The 24,796-nt window shown below is 35.2% G+C and overlaps 1 protein-coding gene and 1 long non-coding RNA gene across 2 annotated transcripts; one reads left to right on the top strand and one right to left on the bottom strand.

Moving 5' to 3' along the window:
• Positions 1–143: 143 nt before the first annotated feature.
• LOC132197124 (ATP-dependent translocase ABCB1) lies at positions 144–18,400 on the bottom strand. The gene is made up of 23 exons (XM_059620204.1): positions 18,249–18,400; positions 17,025–17,176; positions 16,584–16,677; positions 16,191–16,363; positions 15,738–15,876; positions 15,381–15,481; positions 14,570–14,741; positions 13,331–13,455; positions 13,066–13,261; positions 11,826–12,380; positions 11,000–11,170; positions 10,609–10,807; positions 10,435–10,544; positions 10,225–10,371; positions 9,594–9,698; positions 9,370–9,531; positions 8,301–8,513; positions 7,508–7,749; positions 5,841–6,000; positions 4,879–5,073; positions 4,008–4,214; positions 2,117–2,263; positions 144–425 (listed from the first exon to the last, which is right to left on the bottom strand). The coding sequence occupies exons 2-23, from the start codon at positions 17,156–17,158 to the stop codon at positions 225–227; spliced, it is 3,948 nt and encodes a 1,315-aa protein (XP_059476187.1). The 5' UTR covers positions 17,159–17,176; positions 18,249–18,400; the 3' UTR covers positions 144–224.
• On the top strand, positions 18,317–21,876 carry LOC132197125 (uncharacterized). The gene is made up of 6 exons (XR_009441822.1): positions 18,317–18,614; positions 20,180–20,595; positions 21,202–21,257; positions 21,317–21,412; positions 21,470–21,681; positions 21,745–21,876. It is a non-coding gene; the product is annotated as an uncharacterized LOC132197125 (long non-coding RNA).
• Positions 21,877–24,796: the final 2,920 nt, after the last annotated feature.

The raw sequence follows: 24,796 nt of genomic DNA, 5'->3' as shown, positions 1-24,796 counted from the left end.
TTGCAGATGGGATAAATTTTAATCACATTAAATTTTATTTGATTTGATATGCACATTTTCGTATTTACCAAAAAAATACTTATGTTATCAAAAGGAACTTTCATGATTGTTTCGGATTTTTTTTGTGTAATTAAAAAATTCAATTGTCCTCAAATTCACCACTTTTTAATTGTTTAACAATTATGAAAGATTTCTTCATATTAAAATAAATACATGTAATTTGTTCATTTTGCTCCACCCTGGAGCGAGTGCAGCTTGTAGTAGATGCCTCCCTTTGCCAGCAGTTCGGAATGCTTACCTGCCTCAGCAATTTGTCCTTTGTCGACGACGCAGATGACGTCAGCGTCCTGAATGGTGGTGAGTCGGTGGGCGATTGTAATGCAAGTCCTGCCTTGGCGCGCTTTATCCAAAGCCTCTTGAACCACCTGTCGAAATTGTGTTATTATAATGACGGAGTTGCAAGGAGAATTCTGCCTCTCGTTCGATGTCAATGGAGCAGCGGCTTGAGAAAAATAAATAATGCTCAACTTTGCCCCACTCGCAATCGCTTGTTGTGGCCAAATCGGAAAGCCATTGTGAAAGCTTCTTTCACAAAGTTTCGTTCGCAATAAGCAATAATTCTTTGCCCTTTAAACGTAGTAGGTTTTATGTTATTTTTGAATGACAGTGTTGGCGTCTTTAAAAATAGGCTATGGAATTTATTTTTTTAATGTTTGATTCTGGAATATAATTTAATTTTATCATAATTTTACGTCAATAAAACTTTTTGAGCTTTAAAAATTTAATTATTATTAGAATAAAATTATGATTCAACTTTCAGATAAAAATATGACTAGCAGCGTTTTAAATAAATATTTTTGATTTGTCCCATTTTCAGCACTTCGATATTTAAAATTGCATTTTAAACATTTGGAAAATTTAATCAGCGCCTGTTATATTGAATCTCAAGAGGGGGGTCCAAGGAGAAGAGCATTAATTTTATTTTCATTTTCCCAATGGTATCTGCTTTCATACGAATATAAACGTAATAAAAAGTAATGGAAAGGCAAAGCTAGTGTGGAACAATACTGGGAATCCAATTTCACACGACTGTTTTCGCATTACTGAGCACTCCATCGTCAATAAAGCAGCTAATAAATTGCATCAGCTGCCTTCAATTTTTCACACTCAACGCGCTATAACGTCAACGACTTGTGCGATATAGAAATCAGAAGATGGATTTTTGCTCAAGTTTACTTGAGAGTGAGGACGAGTAGAAAAACCACTCTCACATCCTATCTATACTTGAGAGCGAGAGAGGACATGCGTTTATGGCACTGACAACAATCTTTAGCTTGTTTTTAATGCTCTCTCGTAAAATGGGGCAGGAACGAAGTTTCCCCGGAGTGCTGCTAAGAGCCGCAAGAGAAAATGAAATTTAACGCTTTTGTTGCAACTTCGAGGCTTTTGCACGGCTCAGTCTACTTCAAAACGCGAACGACTCTAATTTGCGAGTCTTAAAAGCGCGAGTACAAGCTCAACTTTCGAGCAAAACTTTCTGTTTATGTTCTGGGAACACAACTTTCCCCGAATAGTGAATCGCTTGAAGTGGAATCAGGTGTTCAGATTTTCATTGGAGTGGAAAAACTTTCAATTATAATTTGTATATTTTATTTTATAAACTGACGTCGGAACAGAAAAATAAATTAATAATTAGTTGAAAATCTCATTGAACTTTTCAGAAGTTTCAAACTTGCTAAAGAACCAACTAGTAGCTCTCTAAGCGTTGTGACCGTCTTCACTAATTATGTATGAATAATTAAAAAAAATATGAATAACTTTTAAGTGTGGTTTAATAAATTTAATTATGTACCTATTTTTTTTTGTATCTGCTGATTTTTTTTTTCAATGGCATTAAATAACCGAATATATAGCCAAGCTGTAAATCAGGAGCGGCGTTCGTTCCGGGGTTGTGGGAAAACTAATTGTACCGCTTAAAGCCAGCAGCCGCAATAAATCGAAATGCAAACAAAGCAAAGAGCGGTTCAAAGCCAGTTGGCCATTAAGTATTTATCCAGCACACCTGCGCTTTGACTTAAAGTAGGGCGCATTGTTTGTAAATCTGCATCGTACATACCTTCTCACTTTCGGTATCCAAAGCAGACGTGGCTTCATCCAGCAGCAAAACTCGAGGGTTCCTCACCAGTGCCCTGGCGATGGCAATCCTCTGCTTTTGTCCACCTGACAGCTGAGTGCCCTTTTCACCGAGCCTAGTGTCGTAGCCCTGAAAATTTTTGGAAACTTTTGTTAAAAACATGAAATTACAGTATTGGAAAAAAATATATAAGAATTTTTACAAAAAATTTTTTATTCCAATTAGAAAAGCGTTTTTAATCTTTTAAAACTGTTTTCATCTTGAGCTAATTTTAATCAAATGTCTTCAATTCGACAATTCACGAGGAATAAAAAGAAAATGTTGACATTTTTTAAAAAGCTCATTTTTAGTGATTTTTAGATTGTTTTCACCTTCATCCTTACAATTAAAAAATAAATAAATAAAAAGACGAAGCTTGCCATAATTAACATTTTAATTAATAAATCCCTCGTGGAACTTGTGATAAAAATGACGGATGCCGTTGAGAGCTTTTTTGTGTTACATTGCAAATTTAGTTTGACGCTGATTTTGATTGACTTTTTTTGGGGTGCCGACAAACGAGACGAGATGAAATTAACTTTGCCATGGAAAAATCCATGCGCTCGATGTCGTCAGCAGTGCTTGGTGGAAAAATTTAACGCAAACATTTTGTGCCTCAGGGGTAGACTCAATTCATTATTCCTCCCTGCTGAATTTCTTGCTCTGAGCAGACACGCGGCGGGTTCGGGTTTTGTAAAGAGAGCTCTCGTTCTCCTCATTGTGCTCGCAAACCGCGCGAGTTTTGTTCCCAGCGAATTCACGAGCGATTTTTCCCGTTATCAAAGAAATTAAACGCAAAGAGAGAGAAAGAGAGGAAAAGTGCGGCACAATGAGAGAGCGAACGTCAACACCGACCAGGCTTCTGATGATGAATTATTTTTAGGCTTCAGGTTTTTATGCGCTACGTTCACGCACTCACTCTCCACGTGACTGACTTGAGGGCTCCAGAATATATTATGGTTGAATTGAGATTTTATATGGCTTGAGGTCGCGGTAAAGGTGAAAACTTTTCAATGACTTATTTTACGATTGAGCAACACGTGTCATGTATAATAAAGGCAAAGAAAGAAGCTCATATCAAAAAATAAATTTAATTAAATATGGATCGATTTTTTTTTAATTTATAATGTATTATGTAAATAAATAATGCGAGCTAGAGCTGGTGGATGTAATAAATTTTTAATTTGAAACAATATATAATTCTCATCCTTACTCCTCGGCAAAGTATTTAAGCTAAAAAATTTCTAGTTTAACCAATGATCAATTGCGTGTATAAATGTTTTTCTTTGTGTGTAAATTATTTTAATGAAAAAAAATTAAAAGAAAATATATATATAATATATAAAAATAAAATAAAATAAATTTTTAATGTTTAATTTATATAATATAAAAACTATAAATATTATAAATTTTAATTATTTTTAATAAATATTTTTGCTAACATTTTCAGAATATAATTTTTATTATTAAACTAAATTTTTGGTCATTTTTTATATCTTAATTATCTAATCCCTTTTCCTCTTAATCCTCATAAACACCAAATATTATTCAATTAAAGTCGACCAATAAAATAATAAGCTTGAAGAAATCGAATTCTAAATTATTCAATAGTAATTGAGGACGATCCAATAGCTTTTCCTGCCCCTGACTTACTTAGCCTAGTCTGAGCTAAATTAACACACCAGCCAAATGAAATGGCGGGTCAAATTAGCCCGGGCCAGGTTAATATAGCCTGGGCTTGGATCACCCTCGTTATGAATACCGCAGTGTGCTTTTGAAAAGGTAAGAACTGTAAAATAATTTAGTGCAAGGAAATTATCTTCTTGACTCTTACCTGTGGCAGCGAAGTAATGAAGTTGTGGATATTGGCGTTTTTGGCCGCCTCGATGATTTCCGTTATATCCACTTCCCTCGAGGTATCTCCGTAACCGATGTTATCAGCGATGGTGCGATCGAATAGCACCGGCTCCTGCGACACGATGCCCAAGTTGGAGCGCAGCGCCGTCATCTGCATGTCGCTAATATCGCGACCGTCCAATTCCTGTGAATCGCGAAACCATCTAATTAGACTAAAATCCGACCAAGGGATCGTTATCACGGTGCGCTCATTTAATCCAAAGAATGAGAGCAGACTTTTCAAGGGCTTGAAATGTAATTTACTCTTTCGTGCCGTGGTGCTCATTAGGTATTCATTTACTTACAATTAAAACGTAATGACGTCTAGATAAAAATGTGTTAAACCCTGAACGCGAAATCAATTTTTTATTCATTTGAGAGATATGGAGTCTATTTATTTATGTTGCGTTTCGGGTACTACAAATTAAACTATTATAAAATTTATAACATTTAATAATAACATCTACTGTCTAATCTAATTCAAAAAAATCCTTGACTTTGCTTTTATATTTATTTAAATTAATTTTATATTAAAAAAAAATTAAAAAGAAATAGTTTACATTAATTTTTAAATATTCTTTTGTATCACAAGAGATAATTTTTTTCAAATTATTTTTATTTTTTTTTTCCAAATAATTATTTTTTATGCATTTTAATTTTATAGAGAATTCAATTGTATCGCAAAATGCCATGTGCCAACATCGCTTTGCCCTGGAAAATCACATGATATGTTCCTAGCGACCTAGACGAAGTAAGCTTATGTCTACGTATTTTAAGTTGAGGGCTCAACGTTTTATTTAAAAACTCACCACAGCGCCCGAGATTGGGTCGTAGAAGCGCTCAAGCAGCTGAATGCAAGTGGACTTTCCGCAGCCACTGGGCCCGACAAGGGCGATTGTTTGGCCTGGCTTAATTGACAAATTGAGACCCTTGAGCACAGGTGCGTTTGGCCTCGTCGGGTACACAAAGTGGAGGTCGCTGTAGTTCACGTTGCCCTTTGTGTCCTACGAATGTGTAGATTTTTTTTTAATTAGAGAAAAAAGAAAAAAGGCATTTTCTGGCCAACAAGACTGAGATTAAAGGCTTTCAGCTCTAATTAAGGAGAGACCTAATTCATTTCATAAATAAGTCAAAAGCGGTTGGGAGGTAAAGGAGTGTGGGTGTGAAGACCAAATTTGTATTTAATCTAATTCTGTAAACAAAATACTGAATTGTTATTTCAAGTGACATAAATAAAATATTTTTGTTTAAATAATAAAAAATCAAGTGAAGTAACAACTATTTTAATTTGCTGTTATAAAGTTTATAAAATATTTTATAAGATATATCAATGAAACTTAACATGTGACTCATCTTGTTGATGTTTAAATTCTAAAGGTATGTTAAAGTAAGGGGTTTGAAAATTTATATATTTATATTTATCTTTCAGTAGTTTCACCAATTGTCATTTTCATTCATGATTTTTGTGCCAAGTTTATTAAGGAAATGATAATTCATGCAATATCTAAAATCATAAATGTATCATCACCGTTTGTCTGTAAAATAGGTTTTGAAAGTTGATTTAATGTTGAAATGTATCTCTACATCGACCTAAATTTTTTTATTGCAACACTCACATCTACAAAAAGGAGCGAGGACAACAATTTAATTAATCAAATTAGCCTCCACCATGGACATTCGTCATGTAAATATTGAGTTAGTCTGCCGAGCAGCATTATTTCATAAAGGACGAGAGGATTCATCAAAAGAGGTAGAAAATAATATACAGTACCAGAGGTCCTTCAATGGCTCCTTGTTTATCTTTGATGGCGGGGTCGCGTTCAAGCAGCTGGAAAATTTTGGCAGCCGACATCAGTCCTTTAGAGAAGTTTGGCGCAAAAGCCATGGCCTGCGCCACCGACATGGTGCTCATGATGATGGCCTGGGCGGTCCTGCGAATGAAAAAGTTCCGCTACAATTAACACGTGCCCGTGTTTTTTTTTTAGCTCGCGGACGCACGCATCTCTTTTTCTTTCTGTCTCGTTAATTTGCACAGGTTGGACTCGACAGCGTGTCGTTTTTTTTTGTTTTTTTTTTTTAGCGCGTACTGAGATTATATGCTCTAAAGAACACATGCTGTTGCTTGAATGTTGCAACACATGGCACACGGCTTGAAAATATTGTAGATTTAGTTTCAGGATGATTATTCACCAAGTTTATATAGTAATAATTTACAATTAGATTTATTAAAAAAAAATTTATTAAGAAATGTAAAAATCTATTAATAAGCATAAATAGTCATATTTTTTATAAAAAAATTTTTAATTGAAATATAAAAAAAATTTAATTTTTTAAAATATTTTTTTATATATTATTAAGTTTTTTATATTTAAATTTAAAATTTTTTTTATAAAAAATATGAGATATTGTTATTAATTTTTATTTTTTAACAATAAATTAAAAAAAGCTTATATTTGAAATGTTTTGAGTTGTTTCTATTCTGTATAAATTGCACTAATGCTTGTAACAGAGCTACATATAGTATGAATCTCTCTATAATTCACGATTAAACAAAAAGGAATTATAACTTATAACAAAAGGAAATCCTTTTCAGATTCAGTTAATTTAAATAGATTGCAGGGTTTCACACCAAACAAGCGCCAATTAAGGAATGGAATGGCAATTATATACAGCCACTGTCGTAATTTGTCTTTGGCTTCAGCGGAGGTGCTTTTCGACCCTTCTGCAAATCATACCCAGGGGCTAACGCGATTAGAACCGGACCGTGAGAGCGTGTGTGTAATTATTCAACGACGTCACACCCTCTCCAGGTGAACATCAATCCCGGCAGTCTGCAGGAGTGACGTCGGCCATTGCTGGACATAATTAAATTAATTGCCCCTCCACTGGCGCTCCTTTCGCGCAAATTGCAGCCTGCTGGGTACTCATGAAAGCTACGCTTAATTGCACTCTATTGAGAGGCGAACGCGCTGCACCAAGCATCGTTTCGAGTGGTTCGGTGCAGTAGAAAAGACCCCTTATTCAACCGAGCTTTCAATTTTGCACAAAAGATTTTTTGCTTCTATATAAAGCAATGAAAAAATCCCATAGCTACATTTGAGTTGAAAATATTACACATAGAATTTATTTTTCTTCTTACGCTCTATAAAATATCTTTTTTTAATGCAATATACATTCAAGTAAAAAGTAATTGCCGTGAAATGTAAACTAGGCAACATACACGGATGGTAGGAAGTGCAGGTTGCATATAAGATGAAAAGGTAGGCGCTTTAATTTTCAATGTTTTGTTACCAGACAAAAATTAAATGTAAACATTTCCTTTTAAAAACTGGAGAATATTTCATAGCATCATTGAAATAATCCTATTTTCTTTTCAATTAAAAATACTAAGTAAATTCTAATTTAATATTAGTGGATTGGAGAAAATTATTTACTTACTTGAAAACACTAGCATATTCGACACCATCACTGACGATAAGGTGGCCACCGTAGCACATGCAAGAGGCGTACGCGAAGAACATGAGCGACCTGGCGATGCCGAAGACAACGCCGCGTGTGGCGGAGTACCTGAGCGACTTTCTGAAAGGCGCCTCCAGTTCTCGCATGTATTCCTCATGGATGGACCGTTCTCGGCACAAACCAGACACTGTGCGAATGTTGCTGACTGATTCGACTGCAATCTAAATTGGGAACGACAGCGAGAATTAAACTCTGGAATTTATAAAACGTCACAGGGTGGAGCAGTACCAGAGGTGCGAGAAAGTTTGTTTTTTGCAACACCACAAAGCGATAAATTCCCAAAGTGCCCCTTGGAGATACAAAAAGTTCTGGGGTTTCAGGGCAATAAAAAGTTAAAGAATTGTAAAGATCAAAGACGCCTGCTGTGTGGGCTTTTATGGCTCTTACATACGCAGCAATAAACATTTTCAATCCATAATTGTATATATTGCTAGTAAAATTCAGCATCAAAGATAGCACATGCAGTGCAGACACATTGATCCCCTTAAATTACAAAGAGTTTGAAACAAATTATCGAGTTATATATTAGAACTGTAATTTTAATTTTTTTTTCAGTGGTATTCAGCTTTTCACTTTTTAACTTCTGACGTCATAGACCGGGCAAACAGAAAACAAATTGCTTTTTCCCTAATTCATCCCACTACTTTGATCTCTGAGGCCTTTTCACTTTCAGCTCCTCTGACTCAATCAAATCAAGATTAAAAGGACTCACCCTTGACGCTTCTTCGATTCCGGTGTTTCCTTTCTGGTTCTTCTGGTTTTCTCCGGCCATCATTCGCCTCATCAAGAACATCGAAATCATCATGAAGGGTGCAAAGGCCAGAGCCACCAAACCCAACCTCCACTCGTAGAAGAGGCCGATGCTGAGGCCGAGAACAAGGGTGGAAATCGATTGGAGAACGGTGCCGATCCTTGTGCCCGTCGCCTGCAGGCAGGTAAATACTTAATGCTGGCGCCATATCAGAGGGACGCACCCGCCGCCAACAAATTTTCACTCAGCCAAGCCCTGAGGCTAGCGTCATTTTTGCATTACGACTGAATTCATTTCCAACTTTCTCGGGAATATAAGTTATGCACAGACGTTTATTTCCTGTACTTTTCCACATTCTTTAATATTATTCTTTTATCTCCAGATGCAAAATTTCTTGAGGAATAGACCATTGTACTTGATTATTAATCAATAATAGTTATTAACCATTCTTCAAGTGGCACAATTATTAAATTATGAGTTAAAAATATTATAATTATCAAATTAGCTTTGTTTAATAACAAAAAAATGAATTGTCACATTTTAAAAATTGAAAACTAAAAAAAATAAAATATTTTTAAAATATTTTTTTTTCTTTTATAAAACTAATGCTTATTTAAATCTATGATGAAAATTTATTTTTATAAGTTAATATAATTATTTTTAATTATAAACAAAAGAAGTAAAAAATTTGTAATGTGTCTTTTGTCGATTTTATAACTTAATGACAAGTAATTATAAAATTAACAATATGACGTGCATTGTGAATTATGTTATATTATGCATGTAGTATTTACTAACTTAAAAGTAAAAAATCTTAATTGAAAATAAATAATAGTATTTGCTAAACTGAATGACAACATAAAAAAATAATGATGGCAATGGTAAATGAGCCGTGTGTCTACTAAAATTTAAGGCAGTGGAAAATTTAATAATTGACCTTTTTATGCCGCTTAGGGCGCACAGCGGGAGCATTTGTGCAGTAAAAAGGCAGACGGTATACGAGACGAATAAAAAGCAAATAACAACTGACCCCCTGCACGTTGGCCGCGTCTCCGGAGAGTCGCGAGCAAAGGGCTCCGACGCTGTTAGCATCTGAGTCGAAATAGGCCACCTCCTGTTTCAGAATAGCCGCAAAGGACTGTGAGCGCAGTCGGAGGGTCAAACGTTCGCCGGCCACGCCGAATGTGTAGATCTGAAAAGAATAATGGATTGTCAGCACACGTAAAACGCGCAATTATTTCGATCGAAACGCACCTGCACAAAAGAGGATATGCCGATGATGATGCCCAATATCAGGAAATAAAGGCAGAACATGTTGGCCTCGTCACGCACCTCTTGGTCTACGGGGTTGGACAGGGTCTATAAAAAAGAACGACCGTGTGTTTAGTGCAAGAGTGAAATTGCCCAGCAGCTAGGCCGTGTCGGGAACTGTTTCAGTGGAGCCAATTAAGTTTTAAAGGGGATGCGAACACAAAGAACTAAAAATGTCTTTCAGAATTGATTTTAATTGAAGTTAATTTTATCATCAAAATCAATTAGGTCAGATTTCATAACATAAATTGATATAAAATTTATTATTTGTTCTATTTTATGAATAATATTTATATTTTTTTTAAATTTATTTCACCTCTTATACTTTTTACTTTTTTAATGAAATTTTACTGTCCAACAATTTTTAAATGGTTTATACGTCAAAGCTGGCCACTATTTTTATTTTCCAAGTACTGTAATGATCCACTTCAAGATAAAAAAAAAATGTTAAACTTAAATTTATCACTCTCGTATAAATGGAACGTGTTAAACTGCAGAAACACTTAGATTAATACACTCTCCTCTTTGTTAAGAAAATGTAATAAAACTAAGCAAGCATCGACTTTAAACTTACTCCAAGGATGTCGCCGAAAATGACGGAGAAAAGCGGCATGCTGAAGCCAACCAGGGCGGCCGTGATGCAGCCCAAAGTGATGTACAACCATTCCGGCTTGTTGGTTTGCATGATTTTTAACAAAGGCACCTTTGGCGCGACTTCTTCCTACATAAAGAGAGAATAAAGGAATGAAACGTAACCTTTTAGATTATCTGTTTGAAAACTTACCTTCAGTTTTTCTTCTTTGACCGGAATGTACGCCTCAACTTCCGCACTGTGCGTGCTGCTGGATTCGCTCACCAGTCGCCGTCTCAATCCTACGCCCTCTGCTTCCTCCTCTTTAATTGAATTAAAGGAAAAGGTACAGAGATCAAGAAATTAAAAAAAAAATTGTCAAAAAACCTTTAGCTCTGGCGTGGACCTCCATGTCGGAAGAGAGCTGTGCGGTGACCAATTCGTGGTAGTGTCCGTGCACTTTCATAAGTTCGGCGTGCGTTCCTTCTTCCACCACGTACCCTCCATTGAGCACAACGATTTTGTCTGCGTTACGAATTGTCGAGAGGCGGTGAGCAACGATGATGGTGGTACGTCCTTGGCTAGCCTGAAGAAAAAAAATTATATAATTTGCTTCATTCAAGTGAAAGAAGTATAAAATTTCAATTATGATTTTTTTTTTAAACTTCAGATTGATTTATATTAGTGCCGATTTAATTTTTTTAAAGTGAACTTAAATGAAAAAAAGGCATTACTGACTTGTAACTATTTTCTGGGTAAAATGTAATAACAAACTCACTCTGTCTAAAGCCTGCTGTACTTTAGCCTCGCTGTTAGTGTCCAAAGCTGAGGTGGCTTCATCCAAGAGAAGAATTGCCGGTTTCCTGATCAACGCCCTTGCAATAGCGACGCGCTGTTTTTGTCCTCCTGAGAGCTGAGCTCCACGCTCACCTACCAGGGTGTCATATTGCTAAAAAATAGTTGAAAAATAAAGATATTTAACAAAAATTAATGTTTATTCAAATTAATTAAACAGCGTGCAGTGTAAATATTCGCATTTAAAATTGAAGGGTCTCACTTTGAAGTTAATTGTCCAATCAGAATTTAAAAAAATCTCTCTTTTGTCTTATATTAAATTATTTCTTCAATTTGTGGTCTCAGTGATTTAATCCATTCAATCTTGTTGATTATACATCTTGATGTAATTGTAAAACGAGTTTTATGCAATTAAACCCTAAATATTATGTTAAATAATTGAAATAAACATCTATATTTGCATCTTCTTCTAAAATTAAATAGTTCAGACAAAAATAGTTAATTGTAAAAATTATCTGAAATTTTTTGCCAGATTTGAGGAAATATTTTTAATTATTATGTAACTTTGGCCTAAAAATAATCAGCAATAAACTTCGCAAGCACATGCAACATAAAAAAATATTTCCTTATCTTTGCCACAAATGACGCGTAAATAAAGCAATAATATATTTTCTCGAGATAAAGAGACACAAGCTGAGGCAGTAAAATTTACTAACGCTATTAAAATTCGAGATCAGGCGCTGTTGTTTCTCTGCGCAATTAATGCCCATGTATTTCTACAGCAAAAACTAAAATGTTTCTAAACAAACCTGTGGCAGTTTCATGATAAAGTCGTGCGCATTGGCGTCCTTGGCCGCCTGGATAATGTCCTCGTCTGAGGCCTTCTCGTTTCCGTAGCGGATGTTCTGCTTGATGGTGGCGCCAAACAGCACCGGCTCTTGTCCGACGATGCCGATGTGGTTACGCAGCCAGTTGAGGTTGAGCGTCCGGATGTCGTGTCCGTCCAGTTCGATGTGGCCATCGACCGGGTCGTAGAATCGCTGAATGAGTTGAACGCAGGTGGACTTGCCGCAACCGGAGGAACCGACCAGGGCGACCGTTTTGCCCGGTTGGATGGACAGTTCGAGGTCCTTGAGCACCTCCACGTCGGGCCGCGAAGGGTACTGGAAACGCACCCTCTTGAACTTGATCGACCCTTTGACCTGGTCCAACTTTTCGCCGGCGTCGCTCAAACTGTCAATTGGCGGCACTCGGTCGATCACCGAGTAGACCGAGCCGGCGGCACCGCAGGCGATGCCAAAGGTCTCCACGTAGGGCGACGTCATGCCGATGTTCATCGAGCCCATCATTACGCCGAAGAACACCTAAATTGCAACGGCGTGAAAAGTGGGATCGTATAAATTGTCTCTCTCTCTCGACACCCAGGGGCGGTTTTTTGTTGCCATTGTGCGGCGAGAGATAAATTTTGTCAAGAAAAAAAGTCGCAGCGCATAACGAAATAAAAATCCATCGACCCAAGAGCACAGACAGTATTTTGTAGAAAAAAATACAAGATTTTGAAATAAAACATTAAATAATTGAACAAATTACTACTCATTTAACGTTGTTCTAAAGTTTTGTTTCTAAATCCGACTGTATTCTCGGTTTTGTTTTTATATTTTATATTCCGGTAAGTCACAGTCATGGTTCAATAGATTGCTGGTAAATTTTAACTTATAGATGAAAATAATGGTCTTTTTTATGAGTGTTTAATTTAATTCTCAACAAATAAAATGAACTTACTGCTACCAAAGTCAGGAATATTTAAATTAATTTAGATTTTATAACTGAATAAGACCATAATAAATTACTTGAAAATTTAAATTATTAATTAATTATTTTTATTAAGATTAAGTAAACAAATTAAAAAACCTTGTAATTGAATGTAAATATAATAAAAAAAAATTGTGAATTAAAAATATCTTTGATGAGTTTTCTACTTTTAACTTTTTACATTTTCAGGCTCTGGTGGTTTTTACAGGGAAATTTAAAATCAAAGTTTCTACTTACGGTGACCATCACTGCAACAGTGTACGTAACCTCCTCAGGTGGTAGATTTCTTTCCTCTAGGACGAGACCGACTCCATACCAGAAGGAGAGCGAGTAGCTGGCGTAGATGAAGAACCACAGCAGGCCAAACCCTAGGCCAGAGAAGAAGTACCGCTTGATATTGTTGTCGCGAGCAAAGATTAAGTTTCCGTCGTATCTATTCAATTGGAAATAAAATATTAAATTACTCAATTTTTCTGTTTTTCCTTAAGTAATGTGAGTTTACCTATGTGATTCTTTTTTCTGGCCGTTGAAAGCAATCACTGTCCTGATGCTACTCAAAACTTCCTCGGCGATGCTGCCCGCTTTGCCGTAAGCTTCAACTTCCCTACGCGCCAGTCTCGTCGTCACCTAATACAAAATCAAAAGTTTGAAATGGAGTTAGGGGAGTAAGTTTGAAGATGTATGAATATGCTGCGGTTCGGAGCTTCATTTTCAAGCGTTTTTTTTTTCTAATTAAAAAAAAAATACATTCTATATTCTTATTTTTTAAAACTAAAAGAATAATTAACACACGAAAAACACTTTAATTTTATAAGTTAATAAGTAAAAATTCAATCACGAAACTAGGAGATTAATAGGACATTTGTTATTAACGATGGAATTTTATTAAATTCTTTAATTCAATACGTCATAAATTTTCATTGCTAAAATAAATTTCAAAATTATTATGACGTGATTATTTATTTACACTCCACATGAAGTCAAAAAGAATAAAACAAGAATATGCAATAATTAATAAACTTAATGTTGTTACAAAAATATTAATTCATATTTGCAATGAGATATTACAAGGACCTATTATTCCTTGCTAGATCTGAAGTGCTAATTCGTGAACGTGACACCGAAGATTTACGTTAGCAGGCGGTTGGGAGGAAATTGGATTCCCTCTTGCTGCGCTCGCCCCAATTCCATGCATTTGACAATGGGCTGCGAGACGACAAGACCAAGCGCGAAAAACTCCGACATATTAAAATAAAATTTAGTTCCACTCCGAGATTCTCAAATTGATTTTTCCGCCGCTAGCCACAGAAGGAAGAAGCGCGCGCCACACTCTGATATCCATTAGAATGCTTAATCCAGAGCGATTCCATTAACTTGTTCGCCGCACACGTGCTTACAAACTCACGGGCATGGAAAACTCCACACACTTTCCGCTCTTGAGAGCACAGAGAGCGAGCAAGGCAAAGGAAATCTGCGGCTTTGGCGCCCTACGTGACGCGAATGCCCATGCTTGGTTTCGTGTAAGCGATCGGCGCCGAGAGCGGAAAAGAAATTAACTCTTTAATGCCCAGAGTGAATATTTTGCTAGCGGCAATTTCCGCTCAAGAACCGGTCTCTGGAGGAATAAAACTTCTTACTCAAGCCGAATTACATTGGTTGGGAATGAAAGCTTTTAACTTCCTCTTAACACAAATCGGGTTTATCTTGATAAACACAGCAAAGAGTTAAAAAAAAAACTTACAACAGCGACGATTCCGACAGAAATCATGGTGACTGGCAGCGAGATGAGGCAAATCAAAGTCAGTTCCCAGCCGTTGATGAAGGCCAAAACCATGCAGCCAAGGAAAGCGGAAATAAAGTGGATGAACATGCCGACTTTTTCTCCAATGCCATCTTCCAATTTTGTAATGTTCCTAAAATTTCATTTAATAATAAAAAATTAAAGCTTTTACAGCATTTACTTGAATTGCTTAATTTTGCGAATAGCAAACCACAAAAAAATATATTATCAAATAAATGTAAACTTGAAAATTAAAAAAAAAAAATATATATATGGAGTAAATTTCTTAAACGTTCAATATAATGATCACGGTATTTTTGAATTGCTATATTACAGCCATTGGAGTGTAAAGGGTGATTTAAAATTGCGCAGTGAAGTATTTTTATTCTCTCCAGCACTGATGCCGAGTTGCAGCAGGCTTTTTAATTTGATGCGCAGCGCAACATGCTTGGATGTCTCTGGTTTTTTGTCTTTTTCTCGCTACTTTTAGAGAAGGCAACATGCTTTCAGTAAAACAATTTGGCAAAATTGCGAGCCGACGGCTCTTGAAGGCTGCTGCTTTTTCCATTAGCGGCAAATGGTTGACAACAGCAGCAGCCGAACTCTTCTCAAAACGAGACTTTGAGCAGAGCATTCAAAATCTCTGAGCCTGTGACACATCATTAACGATACAAAGCACAACAATTCCTTCAGACAAATTTCAAGGAATTAAAATATTTGCTAGCTCACGTCGCGTGAACGAAACAAAAGGGTACGGCTCTGCTATACTTACTCAGCCATCTTGCTAGCCAAATCGCCGGTCATATTAGTGTCATACCAGCCAATGTCTTGTCTCAAAGCACTTCTCAAGTACAAATCTCTGATTCGATTAACCTTAAGAAAATTAAGATTCATATTATCATGAAATAGTTATTAAGACTTTGGCTATAGCCATAAAATATCGCAAGATAGAGGAGTGAAAAATCGTACACACTTCTGTGATTTTTGGGATTTAACAGGATTTAATAAAATATTTTATTATTAAAAATAGAAAATAATACAAATTTATAGTTTGTATTATTTGGGGCGTTTTATTCGCATGCATAGTAAAAATAGGCACTTTGAAAATAAATGTGCACATTCATCTCACCTGACGTTTGGCCGCGTTATCAAAGCAGGCGACGGCGGTAAAAGAAAGCACCAACATCACCGCGCCCAAAATGGTGTTGTTGACGGCGAACGCGACGACGGCGTCGAGGAAAGTTTGCTGAATCGTTTCAATGACCTCGCTGAAATAAACGCGAACGCATTAAGGTTGGAAAAAGTCACAGGAAAGCAGCCATTTATCTTTGCCAAAGGGTCATTCATCACTCAAACTGCATTGCTTATGTTAGAATATATTTTCTGACAAAAGGGAATTTAAAACATGTAAATTGCCATTTAAGTTAAAACTGTGTATTAGAATAAAAACCTCACAAGATATGACATTATTGTGAAATAAAATATGAAAGTAAAATAAATTGGTATTCATTAACTAAAAATTGTTTTATATTCGATTGACTATCAATTGATATTCTATATTTTATATTTGTGTGAAACTTACGGAGGAGGGGGATTTGTAGCGTTCCATTGAGATCCATTGAGTGCTTGGTCGACCATAGCACCTGTGAGGTCACCCATGAGCAACACGTTGAGCGGCTGGCAAAGACCAGTGCAAATGCTGCTAACTATGCCGATCATCATCAGGAAAATGTCAAAGCCGTTGGCGAATCGAAACTGCAATCAAATTATTTGTTCGATTCTAAAACTGCCAAACGCGTCGTAATTCAATGATTTCCGCTGGATCAGGCCGACGAATTGAGAGAATTATTTCGGTACGGTGGAAATCTAATCAGCCGGAATTTCGAACTGCTGCTTAGTTAATGAACGCGCGGCGGGAGTTGTCAAGCACGTAATATTGTAATTTAGGGACAAAGGAAAAAGTTTTCGGACTCACTAATTGGAAAAATCCAACTGGCGGGACTGCTGAAGGCTGGTTTGATTTTTCTTCATCGTCGCCGCCTTTCTTCTTTTTTGACTTTTTATCTTTTCTGTAAAACGATTAAAAAAACAATGATTATTGCTCCCTATGAAGGTAAAGAGGGTAAAATTTTATTGAGGGAGAAGAATTTAGGTTTAGTTAGATTGTATAAATATACGAATTTTTTTATCAATTCATTATTGAAGATCTAACAAAAATAATTGCAAGAATTTGTGAAAAGTTGATTTTGATGAATAAAAATAAAATTATTTTATAGAAAAAAATAATCTTCATATAATTCTTAAAAATGCAAGGACTTAAAAAATTAATTTATGCTAATAAATGGAAGTTTGTTCAAAAATTTTTCAAATGAATTTAAAAATTAAAAATTTTAAGAAAACTCGATAAGTGACTTACTCAAAATAAGATTTCTCTTTTATCGGGGCTTCAATCCAATCTGGATCGAGTTGCTTGAGTTTGGTGGTGACGACCACGTCAGCTTGATAGCCGTCGTCTAGAACTTGCTTCTCCAGCTCCTTGGGTTCCTTCATTTTGACCGCCGTTCAATTCTGACGTCAAAAGTATTTTGATTATTATTTCTCGTAAATTCGGAACAAATTTAATAATCACAAAATTCGTTGAAAGAGACAAAAAATTTTGGGAAAATTCTTCCCTGAGGTAGAAAGACGTTGCGTAATTGCTTGTGGGTCGGACGGAAATAGGCAGGAAGAGCAAATTATCTCGTCCCTCTACTCACTCTTCCTTGCAAATAATATTGGAAACCAATGTGTGCGTGTGTGTTGGTTGGGCGCGGAGGGCGAAAAGGCCGTTCACCGTTTTGCGTAACTACCTGCCTGCCGCAATTTTTCTCGGACCAACAATTTATTTAACAGGACAATATGATGCGGCTTTCATGAGTCTATTTGCATATTTTTGATAAGGATAGAATTTTTTAATGTCATCTTTATTTTTTAAACATTGACCACTTCATGTATTTTTATCAGGCCTTATCTTCTATACTGTCAGATAATAATTTGACTGAAATTCTTTTTGAATTGGTCTCCCTGTTAAATTTCTGCCTTGCGCGTGTAATACAACGTGATTGATATAAACCATATTTTGCTTACTAATTGCCAAAGAACTAATGAACAATATAATGATAACTATTATCTATGTTTGATCTCTGGACTAGAATTGTAATTAATTACGTAATCACTTTTTTGAAATAATTATTAACTTCTTTGATTAATTTTTCTTATTATAGGCTAAAAATGCTAACAAATGAAATAAAATTAAAACCAGAATTTTAAAAATTTTTCTTTTTAGCAAAAAACGTAGCCATAATAAGGTCTGTACTTCAGCCTGCTTCAGCCTAACTTGTGGTAAGATTGCATCAGGTGAAAAAAAGTTATGCAACGCCATTATAAAATTTTTAAAAATTGCCCGTAAAAAATATGAGAATCCTCGTCATACAATCATTGCGATAACCATCTACTATAAAAAGTTATTATTTAGATTTTAATTCTTAAAAATCTATGATGAAAGACTGGAAGGAAATTTAATTGAGCAATTGTTTTGAGATATTGCGTTACACATACTTGAAATTAAGATTAAAATCAATAATGCCTTAATAAAACTTACTCTTTAGTTCCGTGTGCAACAATCCTTGACGAAATTCCAGTTTGATCGAGGTGATGGCAAACTCACCGATGGACATAAAGAGAATGACTTTATATCTGCCAAAACCCTCATTGACTAGGTCCATCCTTGGTGAGCTAAACCGAGATAAAAACGAAAATCACCGATTAGATAAGACGCGCGTCAAGCATTTTGCAGTAACTCCCTAATGTGCCGCAATAGGGGACAAAAGCTTATATTATACACGTGAGTGTAATATGAAGTTAGGTCCGTAAATGCTCAGTATCTAACTAAGCAGCAACTGCTCTGATAACGCGCAATACTCGTGACGTTGAATAAAATTAACGTGGATTGCATTGATTAATATGTGTAAGTGATAAAATATTGACAATCATTCCAGCCATTAGGCCGTAATTACAGCTCATAGAGTTATATAATTATTTGATTTTGGAAAAGATTGACACTTAACCTTTGATAAAAACAGAAAATTCAGATATACTAAGCTTTAAAAAAACGTATTTTAAAAAAAACGATTTTATTTAGAAAAATTAATTCCTAGAAATTACATAATCTTGATATTGCGCAACATCCTAAAAAATTCATAAAAATTAAAAGTGATATTATTTTATCAACCGGTATCAACTTTCAGATCTGTTAGTTTTATCTATAAAAAAATGAAAATTTTCCAATCGTTCTTGCAACCAGTCAGCTGAGAAAGTTGGCAGATTTCCCGCCTGGAGCGCACTTTCCCGGAAAAGGCCCTTCACAATAGGCCACCTGTTTGAACTGCTAGGGGAGTGGCGCAGTCTCGCGAGCAGAGTTACAGCTATAGGGAGGTTTGGCGGAAAACTCGAAAAGGATAAAAAGGAAATAAAATTAAACTCTGATCAAACAAAGCAAGTAAAGCAACAGTAGTGAATAAAAAAGCAAATGGTTTAAATTTAGTTGCAAATTGTGTTATATTTAAAAAACAAAAAAATAGTCGTTCATTTGGCGAAAAGCCACAGCACCATGCCCTTTTAGACGTAGCACTAAAAAACTCTTAAAATAGATATACAGTGGAGGGAATTATTCTAAATGATTGCGCTTCAACTGCGCACAAGGGTTCAAATTTAATTCAGTGTTTCTTCCTGCTGAAAAGTTTGAAAAAAGTGAATTTAGCTTATTTGCTAGCTGACCGGGTATGGATTTAGCCCATTTGAAGCGATCAGCGATTTTGCTTCGATCGCCAAAGTTTACGCAGCTAGTAATAAAATTAATATTATTGCATCCAGTTATTTATATTAATTTGTATAAAAATTGCTATAACTTTGGTTATTTATATTTCCTGTTGATTCATTTAGCATACATAAATCGCAAAAAAAATTTCTTTGATAAAAAAATAATACTCAAATTACTATTTGTAATCAACGAAAAAATAATAACTTTGTTTTTTAATTTCCTTCTGGTATTTGTAAAATTAGTCTATATTAAAATGGTATGAAAAGTTTAATAAACTTTTTTTTATAAACTTTTATCTCATCATTCTCATCATAAATTTTTTTAATTATTTAATTTCAACAATCAAAATACTTTTCTCATCAAATACTATCATCATTTTAAATCTTAACGATTTTTCAGAAAAATTCTCATTGTTGGTTTTGATACTTTCGGTAATTATTTAATTTCAAAAATCGAAATACTTTTTTCTCATCAAATACTATCATCATTTTAAATCTTCAAGATTTTTCCGAAAAATTCTCATTGTTGGTTTTGGTAATTATTTAATTTCAACAATCAAAATACTTTTCTCATCAAATACTATCATCATTTTAAATCTTAACGATTTTTCAGAAAAATTCTCATTGTTGGTTTTGGTAATTATTTAATTTCAACAATCAAAATACTTTTCTCATCAAATACTATCATCATTTTAAATCTTAACGATTTTTCAGAAAAATTCTCATTGTTGGTTTGGCCCATTCTTCTCTCACATTCGAAGTAATAAATCCGTCGTTGGTGAGATTAGATGTCATTTTCGTCTTCAGACTCGGAAGAATCTCAACTAGTTGACTGGGATTCGAATTTCGACAAAAAATTATCAGAACTACGGAGTTCAACTTTCTGACGATAACACCCACTCCGACGAGTCACCCTGAAAGAAATCCACTCAGTGACAACATCTACCACCAGTAAGAATTCTGAAGACTTCGGGCCCGAAAACCAGCCCGCATGAGTTTTTGAGACGGCGCCCGAATTGCAGATCGAAGCGTCCGTCGGAATTCAGTCCGTTCCTGAGCTGATTGCGTCTTCAATTTGCAAGGCCACGCTGGTGGAGGACCCGGATTTTGAGCAGGAAAATCTGGGAGTGGTATGTTCTTATTTATATATATTTATATAAGAGCTCATTATAACGATTTTAATTCGCTTGCGTTTTCATTTTCGACGTCAATTTTTGCCTTTTGATTTCATTTTAATTCCGCCTACATTTCGCCGTCGATTTATAATCCCCACTTGGGATTTCTTGTAACTGCGGCCTTATTCTGGGTTTACTTTTTCTATTTTAATTTTTAATTGACTACTTTATTGTTGAAATAAAAGAAATTAAGTTTTAAAGCTCATATTATGTAGTCAGGCTAATTATACATGGATTATTTTAAATGGCTATTTATTAATCTGTGAAATTTTTTATGTGACAAGTTGGAAGAGAGTGAATGAAAGAAGAAAAAAAAAAACGCTTTTTCAAGTGTTGGTAGTTTACATATTATGAAAGTTTATAAATTAATTTATTAATTTTGAAAAATTACTTATAATTGATATATAATTGAACGTTATACAGTGAAATATTTTTGTATGAAACATGAAACAGTTGCAAGCGCAAAGACAAAAAGAGTCCAGATGCCATTTTCATCAGCTACCTTCCCTTAGAACGCGAATCAAGCATACAAGACCGTTTTGATACATTTCTTACTTTTAGCCAAGGTTCTCGCTGTGAGCAACAACGTCGGAAATTATTTTGCGAAACAAACCAAAGTAATTTTAAATTGATTTGTTTTATTTTTATTTTTTAATATATATGTAATTGCATGAAGGTTCTTAATATGTCACGTGGATAAGGTGGAGACCAGCATTGATACAGAAACTAAACACTTGGAGCTCACAAAAATTATTTCTGTGCAACATAAAGAGTGGGTTTCATGAATAATTAATTTTTGTAACTTATTAACTTTATTTTATAACCGTAGCCCTGAGACGAACAAAACTTGTACCTTAAAATTCGAGCTGGTTGGATTGGGCCTCCACAGAGGTGGAAACGGTTCAGGGCACTACTATAACTATAGAAGACTAGTGAATGAGCAGAGATCCTGGTTATGATGACTTGTGCCTGGTCACCGACAAAGTCATGGAGCTTGATTCCTCTGAAAATATATGTCTTGCTCTTTTCAAACTGCTCAAGGTATTGTTGTAGTTGACATGATGGAATTAAAAGTATTCATGATTTAATTATACTGTCCAACAGCACGCTGATGGACTCCGAACTTAGCAGTCGACCAGTATTGTGAGCCACTACCGAGTCTAATGATTATTCTGACGCGCCTCTCCCTTTTGAGCCCTTTTGATGTACTAACCAGTGCGCAAATTGAACAAAAACACTTTATTTTAAAAGTTACTTGAAGAAAATAATTAAATTTATTAATCTTTATTAGTTTTAGTGCTAAATAAAATTAAAAATTTTAACTTTCAATTAATAACAAAGATTATTACTTTTATTTTTTTTTTATACTGAAAATTATTGACTTTAAAGTCAATAAGAGGTGCTGCGGTAAGGTGTCAAGAAGCCCTGAGCTTTGATTGCAGGATAAAATATTATCAAAATATTACCATAAAATTACAATAAATCGAGCAGTAATTTGATTGAGGGAGAGGGAAGTCACAAAAAACATAAATGAATTTAAATATCGTGACCGATTTTTACTTTATTTTATGTCTAGTATGTATGTTGTATACCGTTGGTATTTAATAAATAAATCAATCAATCAAATATGACAGAAAACATGAGCACCTGAACTTAAGTTCCAAGAATCACAAAAATTTATTTGACACTCGAAGGGTAAAGGAAGATAGCTGATGTTTTTTTAGACCTACGCGTATCTTTCGCAATCAAAATCAGGCACAAAGATGGTCCAGGTGGCGACTCCAAGGCTGGTCGCCTGATGTGGACTATGTGGAGCTGGCGCGCATCGCAGGTCAGCACGGCGCCCTCGTGCCGGACGGAGTCCTTTGAGTCTGAACTCGAAAGCTGCGGGCGGGTGATTTTGCCTTGTTCACATTTTTTGCGGCCTGCACTTGACGTAGGTGGTAGTGCACGGAAGGAACAGGGTAAGAGTGCGATGGAGCGTCTGCCGATTCGCGCCAGTTGGAGGCTGCTGTGGAAGGTCGTGTAGTTATTTCTATGATACGAAACAAATTAATAGGTTTTAACAAAGGAAATAATTTATGATTATGAGGAAAAGGTTTATTTATTTATTTTGTCGCGCACCACATTGAAAATTGCTTTGTAAAATTCTCTAACGTCAGCATGATTATTAAATTTAATTGGAGACATTTAATTGTATTTCATGTGTGATGCTAATTTCTAAATATAATTGCTGAACATAATTTTAGAAATTCACCTGCCCCGAAATAAATATTGTTTAATTAATTCTATATTTAATAATAATTTATTTTTTCATCAAATTTTTTCTTCTTCAACAACTGATTTGTAATGGCTTGTTTTGCAAAATTTAGGCATGTAAAACGAGTATATACATATAATTGAAAGGTAAAGTAAAAACGTAATGAATTAAATACATTTAATTTAATTAAATTTAAACTCAAAGGTAAAACGTTCAAGGCTGCCAAAGCTTAGTCTTTGCTAGTACCTAACCAAATAATCTTCTGGCACCCAGGCAGTTTCTCTATGCTAGTCTGGTGTCAGAAATTGCTTGTGAAAATATTTGGTCAACGTGTCGCTGGCGCTCCAAGGGGGCCAAACTCGCCTTTGACACGGGGCCGCCGGGTTGCAGACCTCAACTTGAAATGTGCCTTTGGTCCCGAGCCCACGGCGGCTAATATTAATCCCCTGCTTTCTCTGGGTGCAAATTCGCTTTTGTTTTTCTTTGCAGGCAGGTAAAACCATCAAAGCGCCTGCACCTTCAAAAACCGGCATTCACCGAGCTCGAGAGTATTGCGGCTGGCGCGCGCGACATCAAAGGCAACTGCATCTTTTGTGCTCCATGGTGTGCACGTCGCGCCATTGATCATGTAGACACTCTCTTTAGTAATTGAGCTAGTTCAAAATCTTGAAAAATCTGCCTCCAAAATTAATGAAAAGAAATGAAAAGAGCTTTTAATTAACATGTGAACATCTTATTTGTCCAGTTTGGATAAAAAAATTATTGATCTATTCATCCATATAGTATTGATTGTAAGCTTAATTAAAAAAAAAAACAATTTTTCTGGCTAAAAATCAAATAACTAAAACCAAATTTTGATATTACTGTAGCTGTTGTATCTTAAATATTTTGGCAAAAAGACATTATTTAACTCTCCTAACTTAAAAATTAAATATCATTTAAAAAAAAAAAAAATTGTTGGAAATCAAATTCATGATGTACATAAAATGAACTTTTATTTTGAACCAATCAATTATCTTCGTCATCTACATAAACTTTTGAGCCTACAGTTATTTTCATCGTCATAAATAAACATCTCAAATCAGCAATATTTAACATTTGATTAATCGATAAAACAGACTGGATTTTCAGGGCGTCTCGAGCGAATATGGTTTTGAGCACCACAATCACTTTGATTTGCTTGAAACGCCACTTACGTGTGTTTGCTTAACAAGGTGGTGACACAATTTTTATTACAATATCAACACCACGACTAATTTTCCTCTCTTTACATACGTAATTATAATTTTAACATTCTTGTGGATTATTGTGTGTTTTCTTGAGAGTTGTTTTTGTCTTGTAGATTTAAACATGTAAGTATGTAGATTTTTGCTCTATCGATATCACTAAGCGACTTTTTGAGAGAGTACCTTACGTGCATCAAAAGTTCATCTGATTTTGATATTATTACATTCGATGCAACGCCGCAAAATTCTCATCCAAGCTTATACATAATGACACAGTTAAAATTGGGCAAGATGGGTTTTATAGTTTGGTTTTAAATCTCGCGTAAATCATTCGTAATAATATATGCAATAAATTTTCTCCACGTCAAATATTGTGGATAACAACAACGTCAGACTTAGTTTCCGCAGCCATGCAAAAATACACTCACGTTTATTTATTTTTTTATTTTACACAGCTGTCTTATTTTTTTCATCCTTAACGATTTTGATGAGAAACGGCATAATAATGTTTCCCATTCACGATTCGTAGTTAGACATTTTATTATATAGACCTCCAGTGACAAAAATAACAGTGAGAGAGTGTTAATGATTATTCGACTTTTCGCATGCAGCAGTTGATTTAAACACCGGCGTAGATGATTTTCTGATTTGATATGCAACATCTATGTTG

The sequence above is a fragment of the Neocloeon triangulifer genome, unplaced genomic scaffold, assembly GCF_031216515.1.
Source record: "Neocloeon triangulifer isolate White Clay Creek 2 clone unplaced genomic scaffold, ASM3121651v1 ptg000012l, whole genome shotgun sequence".
Lineage (NCBI taxonomy): Eukaryota > Metazoa > Arthropoda > Insecta > Ephemeroptera > Baetidae > Neocloeon > Neocloeon triangulifer.
The sequence above is the reverse complement of the archived record's forward strand: the minus strand, read 5'-3'. Positions and strand labels throughout refer to the sequence as shown.